This window comes from Bombina bombina, chromosome 2, assembly GCF_027579735.1.
Source record: "Bombina bombina isolate aBomBom1 chromosome 2, aBomBom1.pri, whole genome shotgun sequence".
Taxonomy (NCBI): domain Eukaryota; kingdom Metazoa; phylum Chordata; class Amphibia; order Anura; family Bombinatoridae; genus Bombina; species Bombina bombina.
The window spans coordinates 1,094,830,557-1,094,847,498 of NC_069500.1; the positions used below are offsets into that span (position 1 = coordinate 1,094,830,557).

At 38.1% G+C, this 16,942-nt stretch overlaps 1 protein-coding gene across 2 annotated transcripts in view; it reads right to left on the reverse strand.

The window, feature by feature from the left end:
- Nucleotides 1-16,942, reverse strand: part of LRBA (LPS responsive beige-like anchor protein) — a 1,331,662-nt gene that overhangs the window by 976,224 nt on the left and 338,496 nt on the right. For both annotated transcript variants that reach the window (XM_053703733.1, XM_053703731.1), the window contains exon 24: nucleotides 13,338-13,399. In XM_053703733.1, coding sequence (XP_053559708.1) covers nucleotides 13,338-13,399 — 62 coding nt within the window. The remainder of the gene's footprint in view (nucleotides 1-13,337; nucleotides 13,400-16,942) is intronic.

The following is a 16,942-nucleotide window of genomic DNA, read 5'->3' on the forward strand; positions in this document are numbered from 1 at the left end:
ACAATTATCCTCGATAGGAATAGTAGTGCGCTTGGCTAGTGTAGAAACTGCCCCCTCGACCTTAGGGACTGTCTGCCATAAGTCCTTTCTGGGGTCGACCATAGGAAATAATTTCTTAAATATAGGAGGGTGGACAAAAGGTATGCCGGGCTTCTCCCACTCCTTATTCACTATGTCCGCCACCCGCTTGGGTATAGGAAAAGCGTCGGGGTGCACCGGAAACCACTAGGAACTTGTCCATCTTGCACAATTTTTCTGGAATGACCAGGTTGTCACAATCATCCAGAGTAGATAACACCTACTTAAGCAGTGCGCGGAGATTCGCTAATTTAAATGTCACAACATCAGGTTCTGCCTGTTGAGAAATTCTACCTGAATCTGAAATTTCCCCATCTGACAAAACCTCCCTCATGGCCACTTCAGATTGGTGTGAGGGTATGACAGAGCAATTATCATCAGCGCCCTCCTGCTCTACAGTGTTTAAAACAGAGCAATCGCGCTTTCTCTGATATGCAGGCATTTTGGATAAAATATTTGCTATGGAGTTATCCATTACTGCCGTCAATTGTTGCATAGTAACAAGCATTGGCGCTCTAGAAGTACTAGGGGTCTCCTGCGTGGGCAAAACTGGTGTAGACACAGAAGGAGATGATGTAGAACTATGTCTACTCCCTTCATCTGATGAATCATCTTGGGCAACTTTACTATCTGTGGCAGTACTGTCCTTACTTTGTTTGGACGCTATGGCACAATTATCACACAATTTTGAAGGGGGAGACACATTGGCTTCCATACATACAGAACATAGTTTATCTGAAGGTACAGACATGTTAAACAGGCTTAAACTTGTCAAAGTACAAAAACCGTTTTAAAACAAAACCGTTACTGTCTCTTTAAATTTTAAACAGGGCACACTTTATTACTGAATATGTGAAAAACTATGAAGGAATTGTTCAAATTTAACCAACAGTGTCTTAAAGCATTCAAAGCATTGCACCCCAAATTTCAGACCTTTAACCCTTAAAATGAGGAAACCGGAGCCGGTTACAGTTTTAACCCCTCTACAGTCCCAGCTACAGCCTTTGCTGCGACTTTACCAAACCTAGGGGGGTATACGATACCAAATGAAGCCTTCTAGGAACCTTTTCAACTACTTTCAGACCCACACACATGCAGCTGCATGTCCTGCTCTCAAAAGTAACTGCGCAGTAATGGCGCGAAAATGAGGCTCAGCCTACTACAGGGAAGGCCCTTCCTGACTGGAAAGGTGTCTAAACCAGTGCCTGACGTAAAAAAACGTTCTGTGGAAAAAAAAACAAAGAATTCCTTAGTCGCTACTTACGACCGCCAAGTTCTTCAACAAAGGATACACCAGTCGCTACCGGCGACCGCAAAGACCAACCTACACTTCTTAAAAGATCCTCAAGTCGTTACTAACGACCACCTTATCTTCAACTGGAAGGATCTGTATATTTCTCCTAGTCGCTGTTTGCGACCGCCAAGTCCTTCAACAAAGGATAAACTAGTCGCTACTAGCGACCGCAAAGACCCATTTCTAAATTTCAAGATCCTGCTAGTCTTTCCTCACGACAACAAAGCTATCATCTTTCGTGAGCGCAAAGATTATCTTTAGATCCCCCAGGATTTCCTTACAGATTTAGGAATAGGGGTTGCCACGGCAACATCACCTACCATTTTAAAACGTGACGTCACGTCACCTTTACACAAAAAGGCGCCCTTTTCTCTCATCCAGTAACGCCAACCACCATATACAGGCAATTTAAGCCTACAACTGGACAGTTACTTTCTTGTCTCTTGGCAAGTCAATATCTTGGGACATCAGTACATTTTTCGCTAAAGCGCAAGTACTTTTTCTTATTGTTCTTTTATGCTTATTTTATGTATCTATACATTTATTAAGGGAGACGTCCCTTTGTTTTACTTTGTATCATTTTGTATCATTTTAGACATCTTGACACCTCTGTCTTATTAGTATAATAATTGCCTTGGAAATTTTCCATTTGAACTATATTTACGCCTCTGTCTCTGTTCTGGTACATATATATATACTCCTTATATATTATTACATATAAATACTTTGATGAATATATTTTTTCGCTGATTACATACTGGACACTGGTCCCTTTATTTAAATACACATCTCTTAGATATACCCGTGCTTTGAGCGCTTAACTTCACTTTTTCACATTTCTTTTGCCACTTTGTATTCTTGGAGGGGAATTCACTAGTTAAGCTGGGTACTGTCCTTTAGCGCCTATAATTTCCTTTTTTCTACGTAAAAAAACGTTCCCCAAAGTTTATAAAGTGTGAATTTCAACATCAAGCTGTATAAAATGCCCAAATAAAGCAATCGATCTAGCCCATAAAAGTGTCTACCAGTTTTATATCCCATATTAAGCCCTTTATTCTGTTTGAGACTAAGAAAATGGCTTACCGGTCCCCATGAGGGGAAATGACAGCCTTCCAGCATTACACAGTCTTGTTAGAAATATGGCTAGTCATACCTTAAGCAGAAAAGTCTGCCAACTGTTTCCCCCAACTGAAGTTATTTCATCTCAACAGTCCTATGTGGAAACCGCAAACTATTTTAGTTACTGCTGCTAAAATCATATTCCTCTCACAAACAGAACTCTTCATCTTTTTCTGTTTCAGAGTAAATAGTACATACCAGCACTATTTTAAAATAACAAACTCTTGATAGTAGAATAAAAAACTACAACTAAACACCACATACTCTTCACCATCTCCGTGGAGATGCTGCCTGTGCAACGGCAAAGAGAATGACTGGGGTGGGCGGAGCCTAGGAGGGACTATATTGACAGCTTTTGCTGTGCTCTTTGCCATTTCCTGTTGGGGAAGAGAATATTCCCACAAGTTATGGATGACGCCGTGGACCGGACACACCAATGTTGGAGAAAAGGTATTTCTCACTCGCAGCCTAATCCCAAGTGAATAAAGGAGTTCACTTAGGCAAGGGAGATCCTCCAAGGAAAATCTAAAACAGAAGAGGGAAGGGCGCACAGCAAAAAAGGCCCTCCTAGTGTAGTATGTCGTGGAACTTGAAAATAATTCAAAACAATGTAGCCAATTGAATACTCACATGTAACAACCTCAGCTTATATGAGGTACAAATGAAGTTTTGTGTGGTATATATCGCCACTGTGGATCTCCGCTCCTTTTCCCTCAAGTACCCGATCGTCCGTTCTTTTCTTGCAGGTGTAGTCCTCAACTCCCCAACAGAAGATTAACCGTTTCAGGAGAGAAGTCCAAATCCTGACGTAAGTACGTACGTAACCCGGATGTAAGTGTTCACACTTGAGGAGTCTGTGTGCTAGAGGTAACACAAAGATCGTTTGGGAACAGGATTTGGACTTCTCTCCTGAAACGGTTAATCTTCTGTTGAGGAGATGAGGACTACACCTGCAAGAAAAGAACAGACGATCGGGTACTTGAGGGAAAAAGAACTGAGATCCACAGTGGCAATATACCACACAAAGCTTCATTCATACCTCATATAAGCTCAAGTTGTTACACGTGAGTGTTCAATTGGCTACATTGTTTTGAATTATTTTCAAGTTCCACGACATACTACACTAGGAAGGCCCTTTTGCTGTGTGCCCTTCCTCTTCTGTTTTACACACACATATATATATATATATATATATATATACATACATACACACACATATATATATATATAAATGTGTGTGTGTGTGTATACAGTATATATATATATATATATATATATATATATATATAATATAATATAATAAATAAGCCTGATGAATCAAAAGCTTTAACCAGGATGGCAAGGAAATGGCAGAAGCTTTCTCACCTTTCCTAGGACCAGAAAAGAAAACAAATAGACAAGAAGTTTTCCTGAAAACTTTAGTAGCTTCAACATAATATTTCAAAGCTCTTACAACATCCAGAGAATGGAAGGATCTCGCCAAAGAATTCTTAGGATAAGGACACAAAGAGGAAACAACAATTTCCCTATTAATGTTGTTAGAATTTACAACTTTTAGGTAAAAATTTAAATGAAGTTCGCAAAACTGCCTTATCCTGATGGAAAATCAGAAAAGGAGACTCACAAGAAAGAGCAGATAATTCGAAAATGCTTCTAGCAGAAGAGATAGCCAAAAGGAACAACACTTTCCAAGAAAGTAGTTTAATATCCAAAGAATGCATAGGCTCAAAAGGAGGAGCCTGTAAAGTCTTCAAAACCAAATTAAAACTCCAAGGAGGAGAGATTGATTTAATAACAGGCTTGATACGGACCAAAGCCTGCACAAAACAGTGAATATCAGGAAGCTTAGCAATCTTTCTGTGAAACAGAAAGAGCAGAGATTTGTCCCTTCAAGGAACTTGCAAATAAACCTTTATACAAACCATCCTGAAGGAATTGTAAAATTCTAGGAATTCTAAAAGAATGCCAGGAGAATTTATGAGAAGAACACCATGAAACATAAGTCTTCCAAACTCTATAATACATCTTCCTAGAAACAGATTTACAAGCTTATAACATAGTATTAATCACTGAGTCAGAGAAACCTCTATGACTAAGCACTAGACATTCAATTTCCATACCTTCAAATTTAACGATTTGAGATGCTGATGGAAAAACGGTCCTTGAGACAGAAGGTCTGGTCTTAAAGGAAGTGGCCAAAGTTGGCAACTGGACATCCGGACAAGATTTGCATACCAGAACCTGTGAGGCCATGCTGGTGCTACCAGAAACACAAACAATTGTTCCATGATGAAATTTGAGATCACTCTTGGAAGAAGAACTAGAGGCGGGAAGATATAAGCAGGTTGGTAAAACCAAGGAACAGCTAACGCATCCGACTCCGCCTGAGGAGCCCTGGATCTGGACAAGTACCTGGGAAGTTTCTTGTTTAGATGGGAAGCCATCATATCTATTTCTGGAAGACCCCACATATGAACAATCAGAAAAAAACACATCTGGATGGAGAGACCACTCCCCCCGGATGTAAAGTCTGATGGCTGAGATAATCCGCTTCCCAATTGTCTACACCTGGATATGTACCGCAGAAATTAGACAAGAGCTGGATTCCGCCCAAGAAACTATCCAAGATACGTCTTTCATAGCTAGGGGACTGTGAGACCCACCATGATGATTGACATATGCCACAGTTGTGATATTGTCTATCTGAAAACAAATGAATGGTTCTCTCTTCAACAGAGGCCAAACCTAAAGAGCCCTGAAAATAGCACAGAGTTCTAAAATATTGATTGGTAACCTCGCCTCTTGAGGATTCCAAACCACTTGTGCTGTCAGAGATCCCCAGACAGCTCCACAACCTGAAAGACCTGCATCTGTTGTGATTACAGTCCAGGTTGGACGAACAAAAGAGGCCCCTTGAACTATACGATGGTGGTCTAACCACAAAGTCAGAGAGAGTCGAACATTGGGATTTAAGGATATTAACTGTGATATATTTGAATAATCCCTGCACCATTGTTTCAGCATCCAAAGCTGGAGAGGTCTCATATGAAAACGAGCAAAGGGGATCATGTCCGATGCTGCAGTCATGAGACCTAAAACTTCCATGTACATAACCACTGAAGGGAATGATTGAGACTGAATGTTCCGACGAGCTGAAACCAATTTTATTTGTCTCTTGTCTGTTAGAGACAGAGTCATGGACACTGAATCTATCTGGAAGCCTAAAAAGGTGACCCTAGTCTGAGGAATCAAGGAACTTTTTGGTAAATTGATCCTCCAACCATGTCTTTGAAGAAACAATACTAGTTGATTTGTGTGAGATTCGACAGAATGTAAAGACTGAGCTAGTACCAAGATATTGTCCAAATAAGGAAACACCGCAATACCCTGTTCTCTGATTACAGAGAGTAGGGCACTGAGAACCTTTGAAAAAGTTCTTGGAGCTGTCGCTAGGCCAAATGGAAGAGCGATAAATTGGTGATGCTTGTCTAGAAAAGAGAATCTCAGAAACCGATAGTGATCTGGATGAATCGGAATATGAAGATATGCATCCTGTAAGTCTATCGTGGACATATAATGACCTTGCTGAACAAAAGGCAGAATAGTCCTTATAGTCACTATTTTGAAAGTTGGCACTCTTACAAAATGATTCAAAATTTTCAGATCCAGAACTGGCCCGAGTAAATTTTCTTTCTTTGGGGCAATGAATAGATTTGAATAAAACTCCAGACCCTATTCCTGAAACAGAACTGGTATGATTACCCCTGAAAGCTCTAGATCTGAAACACACTTAAGAAAGGCCTGAGCCTTCACTAGATTTGCTGGAACACATGAGAGAAAAAATCTTCTCACAGGAGGTCTTACTCTGAATCCTATTCGATACCCTTGAGAGACAATACTCTGAATCCAATTATTTTGGACAGAATCTGCACAAATGTTTTGGAAAAAAATTTAATCTGCCCCCCACCAGCTGAGCTGGAATGAGGGCCGCACCTTCATGCAGACTTGGGGGCTGGCTTTGGTTTCTTAAAAGGCTTGGATTTATTCCTACTTGAAGGTTTCCAATTGGAACCAGATTCTTTGGGGGAAGGATTGGCTTTCTGTTCCTTATTCTGTCGAAAAGAACGAAAATGATTAGAAGCTAGGCCAAATGGAAGAGCGACAAATTGGTGATGCTTGTCTAGAAAAGAGAATCTCAGAAACCGATAGTGATCTGGATGAATCGGAATATGAAGATATGCATCCTGTAAGTCTATCGTGGACATATAATGACCTTGCTGAACAAAAGGCAGAAGAGTCCTTATAGTCACTATTTTGAAAGTTGGCACTCTTACAAAATGATTCAAAATTTTCAGATCCAGAACTGGCCCGAGTAAATTTTCTTTCTTTGGGGCAATGAATAGATTTGAATAAAACTCCAGACCCTATTCCTGAAACAGAACTGGTATGATTACCCCTGAAAGCTCTAGATCTGAAACACACTTAAGAAAGGCCTGAGCCTTCACTAGATTTGCTGGAACACGTGAGAGAAAAAATCTTCTCACAGGAGGTCTTACTCTGAATCCTATTCGATACCCTTGAGAGACAATACTCTGAATCCAATTATTTTGGACAAAATCTGCACAAATGTTTTGGAAAAATTTAAATCTGCCCCCCACCAGCTGAGCTGGAATGAGGGCCGCACCTTCATGCAGACTTGGGGGCTGGCTTTGGTTTCTTAAAAGGCTTGGATTTATTCCTACTTGAAGGTTTCCAATTGGAACCAGATTCTTTGGGGGAAGGATTGGCTTTCTGTTCCTTATTCTGTCGAAAAGAACGAAAATGATTAGAAGATTTAGATTTACCCTTAGATCTTTTATCCTAAGGTAAAAAAAACTCCCTTCCCCCCAGTGACAGTTGAAATAATTGAATCCAACTGAGAACCAAATAAATGGTTACCTTGGAAAGAAATATAGTAATCTAGACTTAGATACCATGTCAGCATTCCAATACTTGCTAGCTAAAGACATAGATTTAACATCAATTTTGATGATATCAAAAATAGCATCACAGATAAAATTATTAGCATGTTGAAGCAAGCTAACAATGCTAGACAAATCAGGATCTGTTTCCTGATGCGCTAAGCTTTCCAACTAAAAAGTTGATGCAGCTGCAACATCACCCATAGAAATGTCAGGCCTGAGAAGATAGCCAGAATATAAATAAGCTTTCCTTAGATAAGATTCAAGTTTCCTATCTAAAGGATCCTTAAAGGAAGTACTATCTTCCATAGGGATAGAATTACGTTTGGCAAGAGTAGAAATAGCCCCATCAACTTTGGGGATCTTTTCCAAAAACTCCAATCTGACTGCTGGCAAAAGATACAACTTTTTAAACCTAGAAGGAATAAAAGTAGTACCAGGCCTATTGAAATCATATCAGAAATAGCATCAGGAACTGGAAAAACCTCTGGAGTAAACACAGGAGGTTTATAAACAGAATTTAAACATTTACTAGTTTTAGTATCAAGAGGACTTGTCAGTGTCAACATCTGAGGTAGGATCTTCTGAATCAGAAAGATCCTCATCAGAGGAGGATAATCCAGTATATTGTCGGTCATTTGAAATTTCATCAACTTTATGAGAAGTTTTAAAAGACCTTTTATGTTTATTAGAAGGCGAAATAGCAGACAAAGCCTTCTGAATCGCATCAGCAATAAAATCTTTTATATTCACAGGGATATCATGTACATTAGATGTTGAAGAAACAACAGGCATTGTACTAGCACTGATGGACACATTCTCTGCATGTAAAAGCTTATCATGACAAATGTTACATACTACAGCTGGAGAGATAATCTCTGCTAATTTACAACAGATACACTTATCTTTAGTAGAACTGTTATCAGGCAGCAGAGATCCAACAGTGGTTTCTGAGAAAGGATCAGATTGAGACATCTTGCAAATGTAAGAGAAAAAACAACATATAAAGCAAAATTATCAATTTCCTTATATGGCAGTTTCAGGAATGGGGAAAAAAATGCAAACCGAATAGCCCTCTGAGCATAGAAAAAGGCAAGAGGCACATCGGAAGTGGGGTTTAAATAATTAAATTATTTGGCGGTAAGTATGACGCGCAACGCAAAATGAAATTTTTTGGCGCTAACAACAACCGGAAATGACGCAACTCGCGTCATGGCAAACGCAACCTTGTGCAAGGAGACCTGGCATTAAGACGTCGGAAATGACGAATTTGCGTCACCGAACGTACCTTGGTGCCAATAAAAATCTTGCGCCAAGAATGACGCAATAAATATCAGCATTTTTCGTCCTCGCGAGCCTAATTTTGCCCACGAAAATGAAAAACAGTCCATTTTGAAGAAAAGACTATACCCCAGGTAAGAAAAAATAACTTCCTAAATATGTTTTCCCAATTTTTAAACTGAAAGTCTGCAAAAGGAAATATACATGAACCTGACTCATGGCAAATATAAGTACAATACATATATTTAAAACTTTATATTAATACATAAAGTCCAAAACCATAGCTGAGAGTGGCTTAAGTAATGAAAACATACTTACTGAAAGACACTCATCCACATATAGCAGATAGCCAAACCAGTACTGAAACAGTTATCAGTAGAGGTAATGGAATATGAGAGTATATTGTCGATCTGAAAAGGGAGGTAGGAGATGAATCTCTACGACCGATAACAGAGAACCTATGAAAAAGATTTCCCGCAAGGAAAACCATAGAATTCAATAGGTGATACTCCCTTCCCATCCCTCTGACATTCACTGTACTCTGAGAGGAATCGGGCTTCAAAATGCTGAGAAGCGCATATCATAGAAGAAAATCAAGCACAAACTTACTTCACCACCTCCATAGGGAGGCAAAGTTAGTAAAAACTGAATTGTGGGTGTGGTGAGGAGTGTATTTATAGGCATGTTGAGGTTTGGGAAACTTTGCCACTCCTGTAGGATTGTATATCCGATACGTCACTAGCTCATGGACTCTTGCCAATTACATGAAAGAAAAAAACGTTCAATGTTAGAAAAACAATATAAATCTGTGCACCATAATATGGCTACACAATAGAATATAGCACAATACATACACTGATTAGTCTGACAACTGAACTTAAAAAGGAACCATTTTTAGCAAACATTTATGCATATAAAAGGTGTATTAAAGTTTAATATTTTTTTGCTTAGGATAAAACGATTTGCATTGGTTAAAATACAAAGAAAATTAAGCAAATTAGATATTAGAAATAAATTGGAAAGTTGTTTAAAATACCATATTCTGTCTGAATCATGAAATAAAAATGTTGGCTTTCGCGTTCCTTTAAATAATGGATGCTAATTCTTGTCAGCAAAGAATACTGTACTTCTAATAATGATCAAATTAAAATATCATTAATCGAACGGATTTGTATTATTTCAATACACTGTTCATTTGCAAGGTATTATATATCGGCTGTCACTTAGTAAGAATTAATAGCATATTTATGATGTTTTTTTTTTTTTTAAACCTACATTTTGGCCTTTGTAATAAGCGCACTACAAACATAAGTACTCCAATATTCTTCATTGTAAAATCCATTAGGCATAATCTCCTAAAGTAATTGTACTTATTGCATTTTATTGACTGTGTGAGCTATTGATTCTTCACACCTTCTATGATTCTTTCATTTGTATTCATGAAATGTCCATCTCCTCACTTCAAATAAATTTGGTGGAATAAGCCCTAAAACAAATTAAATCGATGCATAGAAACATTAATTCTGCATTATCCTTATATATCAGGCAAGCTAACTATACGGCTGCAAATGAAGGTCAAAGGTTTGCCCATGGGTCAGAACCCTTGACCTACAAACCAATACCCTTCTCGTAAAAAAAAAGCTATTCTGAACCTTCCAATGGAGGATTTTAAATTTATACAATACATAAGTAGCACTTATTTTTCAGGGGATAAAAAAGTTCAATAAAACCATTTTCTTTTAATTGACCTATAGAGCATAAAATCCACTACAGATAATAATGATATAATCCTGATAAAGTTGAAGTGCGGATGGAAATCAGATTTATTGAGCAATTTACAATGCAATGCTGAACAAAAGAAAACTGAAAAGAGAATTCATCACAGCTATTTCTTTCTGGGGTGTTCAAGGAAGTAAACAATGTGTTTTGTTGAAAACAGACAAATTTAAGGTTGCTTATGGTCAAGCATGCCTGACATTCAGCGATACTTTCCTTTATCAAGTTTTGCAAGATTTGCATTCAAATTAACATACTAAAATGAGGATAGGCTTAAAAGGGACATAATACCCAAATATTAAAGCACATGAAAGTGATGAAGCATAGCTGTAAAAAGCAGAATAGAAAATATCACCTCAACATCCCTATGTAAAAAAGGAAGATATTTTAGCTCAAATTTCCTAAGTATTCCCGCTCCACTTTAAGAAACTTTAAGCAGCCAGTCAGGATACTTGTCCCAGGACAAGCTAAGGAGTGTGCATTTGTCATGTGCAGGTACAGTCATGTTATTTTCTTATTCAGTTTAAGTACATTCTATGGGATCTCATGAGATTTCTATCAAATCTCACGAGATCACGGCAAAGGGAAAGAATTACCTTAACACTTCTGATTGGCTTTTTTTCCCCTTTCAACTTGCAGCTAGACAGCAGCTGAAGTATAATTGTTTACACAGCACTTACTCGGGTGAGCTGAAGACATTTTGAGGTTAAATATCTTCCTTTTTTACATAGATACACTCAGGTGATATATTCCTGTTAGCTTTTTACAGTTATACTGCATCACTTTCCAATGATTTAACATACAAGTATTATGTCCCTTTAAAAGAAAGGCTTATTTAATACTGTACATACCAGGCTTTGTGGGTACTCACTGAATTCTGGTGTGATAAAGAAGGCTATGTATTACTGATTTGCTTAGCCAAAGGACATCTTTCTTTCAGGTACAAATTCTCCATTTTGTATTTGGGCAAGTGATATCATTATGAAATCTTTATACTAAACTAGTGGGGGGGGGGGGGGGGGGTTTCAACTCTCAGCCACCAGTATTTAAAGGGTATATGAAACCCAACATTTTTCTTTAATGATTCAGATAGAGCATGCAATTTTATACAACTTTCTGATTTACTTCTTTTATCTATTATACATTTGTCTGTTTTCTTGGTATATTTTGCTGAAAAGTATGCTTAGGGGTCTGCCCATTTTATGTAGTACTATATGAAAGCAGCTTTGCAAGAATATTATTAATTTGCAAGAGCCCTAGATGTCAGCACTATTTCCTAACCTGTAATAGTCCAGATACCTACCTTCAACAAAGAATATTACAGGAAGGAAGAAAATCCTCAACCCCATCATCAGCCACACCAATCTTCAACTCAGACATTTCAACTATGAGACTTTGACTCCCAATCTCCCAGTTGCATCACAGAGGACAGATAACTTTTGTTGAGCATTGCTTACATTTTTGCTCATCCATGATAACTTTTTTTGTTGCTAAACACCAGCATTGATGATCTTATACATTATACCTCTGAATTATGTTAGATAAAAATATTTGAATATATGCCTAAAATCATTTATCACTACTTTTTATAGCCCCTGTACAAAAATTCAACATATTACCCCCTGTGGTAGTACAGAGACTAAAAAAGCAATAAATCTGTTATTTCCATTTAACATGCTCCTGGTTTAATCTACAGCTTCAAAACTAACTGCAGAACCAGAGGTGAACAGAGTTCAAAGGGCAATGGAAATTAGATACTAATTTGAGTAAAAGACAGTATTTTAGGAGCAGTAACATCACTAAAAGCCTGCCTTAGAGGACTATATCCACAGGTTTTGGTAACATCCTGTGGTAATGTCTAGGTAACATGATACAAAGTCTACAGAATGCATTTGGCTTTTAATTTAAAAATCAGAAAGAAGTGAAACAAGCCTTAAAGGGACAGTATACACTAAATTTCATTTAACTGCATGTAATAGACACTTCTATAAAGAATAAGATGCACAGATACAAATATAAAAATCCAGTATAAAACTTACTTAGAAGCTCTCAGTTTAGCTCTGTTGAAAAGGTAACTGGAAAGCCCACTGCAAGTGGGACATAAGACACTCCCCCCTCCCCCTTCTTTTGCATATGAAAAGACCTTTTACATAAACAGAAGCAAGCTGGAGTAGGTATCTGTCGGTATTCTCATAAAACTTTGGGGCTTGGTTAGGAGTCTGAAAATCAGAGCAATTTTATTTAAAAATAAGAAAAACTATACATTAAAAAAAAAAAAAAAACTTTATGGGCTATATAAATAGATCTACAAAACATTTATGAAAAGAAAAAATGAGTGTATAATGTCCCTTTAAGTGCCATTAAAGGGACACTGTACTGAATTAAATATAATTGCTCTATCTGACAAAGTGCATTTCACAATGCACAAAAATCTTGTTTGGTTTAAAAAACAGTTGTCTGCAGAAAAAAATAAATACATAAATATATTTTTTTTTACCCCTAATATAGTTGTATTGGTGTGTCGCTCTCCACCAGTACAAAAGTGTGAATTGTCTTAAATAAGCCATTGGCCAGTCTGTCCCACTGGACGGACAAGTTTGCAGTCCCTGTTATTCAAAATATAATTTTAAACAGCTTCAACTTTCTCCATGAAAGAAATGATTATAAAAAGTTTATTTGCGTTCATGCACACAATGAAACAGTTCAGGTACAATAAATAACAGCATTTTGAATGATTGGCTAGAAGGGAATATTATAGAATATAAATCATCTATAAAGTGCAATAGTAACACACAACACTACATCGTTTGTTTCAGACATGATCTTACCTGAGAGCAGAGAAGCATAACCAATTCTACCACTGAACTGCTAGATTTCATGCAAACCAGACCTAAGGATGACAAACAAATAGCGTCAGAAACATGTAATATTTTTTTTTTTTTGGTCCAAAAAAGGATTTTAGAAAGCCAACATTTAATCACCTTATTGTTCTTTTTATTCTAACCAAGTAAAATGTAATAATGCATAAATATATATTGAAAATTAGAATTTGGAAACTATAAAAAGTGTGACAATATGCATTAAAGGGACATGAAAGCTAATTTTTTTCTTTCTTGATTTAGAAAGAGCATGTCATTTTAAACAACTTTCTAATTTACTTCTATTATCTAATTTGCTTCATTCTCTTGATATTACTTGCTGAAAAGCATATCTAGATATGTTCAGTAGTTGCTGATTGGTTGCTGCACCTAGAGGCCTTGTGTGATTGGCTCACACATGTGCATTGCTATTTCTTCAACAAAGGATATATAAAGAATTGAGCAAATTAGATAATAGAAGTAAATTGGAAAGTTGTTTAAAATTGCATGCCCTATCTGAATCATGAAAGTTTAATTTTAACTAGACTGTCCCTTTAACTACCTAGAGACATGCTCAACGTAAGTTCAATTGAATCACAATATCTGAAGGTGCTTTCAAGTTGGAGAATCATTACATATGCAGAAAAGGGAAATGGTTCCTTGACCTTTGCTTTCTCTTTTGCTCTCTTTACATTCAGCCCTCTGGCTATCAATCAAGTTTCCATTTTGTGTGTTGGCAGCAGACATCCCGAACACTCAAATTAGTACTCTGACCCCTGCCCCTCAATAAACCTTGGCTGAAGCATAAGTAGTTACCTATGAGAGATTTCTGATTGTTTACATAAAAACTCCTACATCTGCTTGGCATCCATAGCAGTGTAATCCATAGGAAATAGGTTACTGCAGCTTTCACATAACACCTATATTACTAGCTAGACAAGTACAATGTGAAGGTAGGCTATGGGCCCTACAGAATAGAACACCTAAAAATATAAACCATTGCATCAAGTTCTCCTTGACAATTATTTGGAATTACAAATCAAAATAATTCTTTACGTTGTGCTAAGGAGTTTTGATAGTTTAACTTAAAGGGACACTGTACCCAAAAAATGTCTTTCGTGATTCAGATAGAGCATGAAATTTTAAGCAACTTTTTAATTTACTCCTATTATCAAATTTTCTTCATCCTCTTGGTATCTTTATTTGAAATGCAACAATGTAAGTTTAGATGCAGGCCCATTTTTGGTGAACAACCTGGGTTGACCTTGCTGATTGGTGGATAAATTCATCCACCAATAAAAAAGTGCTGTCCAGAGTACTGAAACCAAAAAAAAAAAAGCTTAGATGCCTTTTTTTTCAAATAATGATAGCAATTGATAATAGGAGTAAATTAGAAAGTTGCTTAAAATTGCATACACTTTCTGAATTACAAAAGAAAAAATTTGGGTTCAGTGTCCCTTTAATTATAAGAGTATGTGGCTTTGTGCTCCTAAAAAAATATTGTCTTCAAAGTGCAAAATCATTACAATTTCTGCAAAATACTCTGTACATCTATTTAAGACTTCAAATAAAACATTACTTATATATTATATCAATGAAACAAAGGAGACTAAAGATGTAATTCTGTTAAAAGCATAGAAATGTACAGAAGCTCACCATTGAACTTGAAAAATCTTAAAGGGATACTAAACCCAATTTTTTTCTTTCATGATTCAGATAGAGCATGAGATTTTAAGCACCTTGCTAATTTACTCCTATTATCATTTTTTTTTGTTCTCATGCTATCTTGATTTGAAAAAGCAGTACTGTAAGCTTTAGAGCCGGACCATTTTTTGTTCAGCACATAGGTAGCACTTGCTGATTTGTGGCTAAATGTAGCAAACCAATCAGCAGCTCTACCAAGGTGCTGAACTAAAAAATGGGCCGGCTCCTAACCTTTTATTACTGCTTTTTCAAATCAAGATAACATGAGAACAAAGAAAAATTGATAATAGGAATAAATTAGAAAGTTGCTTAAAATTGCATGCTCTATCTGAATCATGAAAGAAAAAACGTGGGGTTAGTATCCCTTTAAATTATGCTTGCCTGATAATTTTCTTTTCTTCTGATGGGGAGAGTCCACAGCTGCATTCATTACTTTTGGGAAATACAGAATCTGGCCACCAGGAGGAGGCAAAGACACCCCAGCCAAAGACTTAAATACCTCCCCCACTTCCCTCATCCCCCAGCCATTGTGCTGAGGGAACAAGGAACAGTAGGAGAAATACCAGGGTGAAAAAGGTGCCAGAAGAATAAAAAATATGGCCGCCCCATATATAAAAACACAGGCGGGGAGCTGTGGACTCTCCCCGTCAGAAGAAAAGAAAATTATCAGGTAAGCATAATTTAAGTTTTTCTTCTTGAACAGGGAGAGTCCACAGCTGCATTCATTACTTTTGGAGAAAAAATACCCAAGATATAGAAAACACTGAAAGCAAAATGGGCGGGTACAAGAGGTGGCCCCTTCTAGAGCACCACAGCCAGAAATCACCCAAACCCCGACAAAAAAAACTGCTTCACCAGAAGCACCAAACAAAAATGGAAGAGACCAAGTAACTGCCCATCAGTTAAAACCAGCAAGGCCCTTGCTAGAGACCGCACAGAATCACTAGACTCAACCGAGCACAAAGGCCTCAGAGGAGACAAAGTCCTACAGGCTCCGAGCCGACACAGAAACACACCCCGGATCCGAGGGAAGGCGGGACCTCCCCATTCTCCCAGAAGGGAAGAAGAAGAAGAACTCAGATACGAGAGTCCAAAAGGACCACCGGACAAACAACTAGGGCAATAAAGAACCCCGAGCATAACTCCAAGAGCGCAACCAAGGTTGCAACAAGACAAAAAACGCATAGAGAACAAACCCTACCGACCGAGCAGAGAGAAGGGAAGAAAAAACACAGACATCTATCTGCATGGAATTCCAAGGGGCCAAGTAACGCCCCAATCCTGGAAACCTAGAGGGACAAGATAAACCCCCCTCCTAAACACAAGGTGCAATCCCGCATTCAGGATAGAGCGACCAAGGAATAAAACCACCCCCAGGAACGGCTAAAAACAGCACCATAATATCAAAGTATGCTCCAGATGAAGCCGCAGGCTTCCCTCTGTAAAATAGATCTAAGAGGACGCGAGCCATCAACACTAGCTAAACAAAAGCTAGGAATCTGCCCCAGGACTCTCCCAGAGGAAAATCTCAGAAGAAAAAAGTGCGGAGCAACTCCCTCCCAAGAAGACAGGGAGGAAGGATAGCACCCAAAATTCAGCAGAGCAAGAGCTACCTGCTGTGGTAAGGAAACACTGCGAAACCCCCCACCTAAGGAAGGCCCAAGCGATGTATCGAGGATACGCTGTCAAGGCTCAACAGTGACATCAGATCCCTGACCCCCACACTGAGGTAACGGACCCAGCACCAAAGCGACTGGCAATGTCCAAAAGGTCAAGGAAATTAAAAGTTCCCCGAACCACCAAGACCTCAGGAATGAGAAGGAGGGGATCCAGAACCCCCGCAGGACGAGCTTGGGTTCCAGAACCCAGAC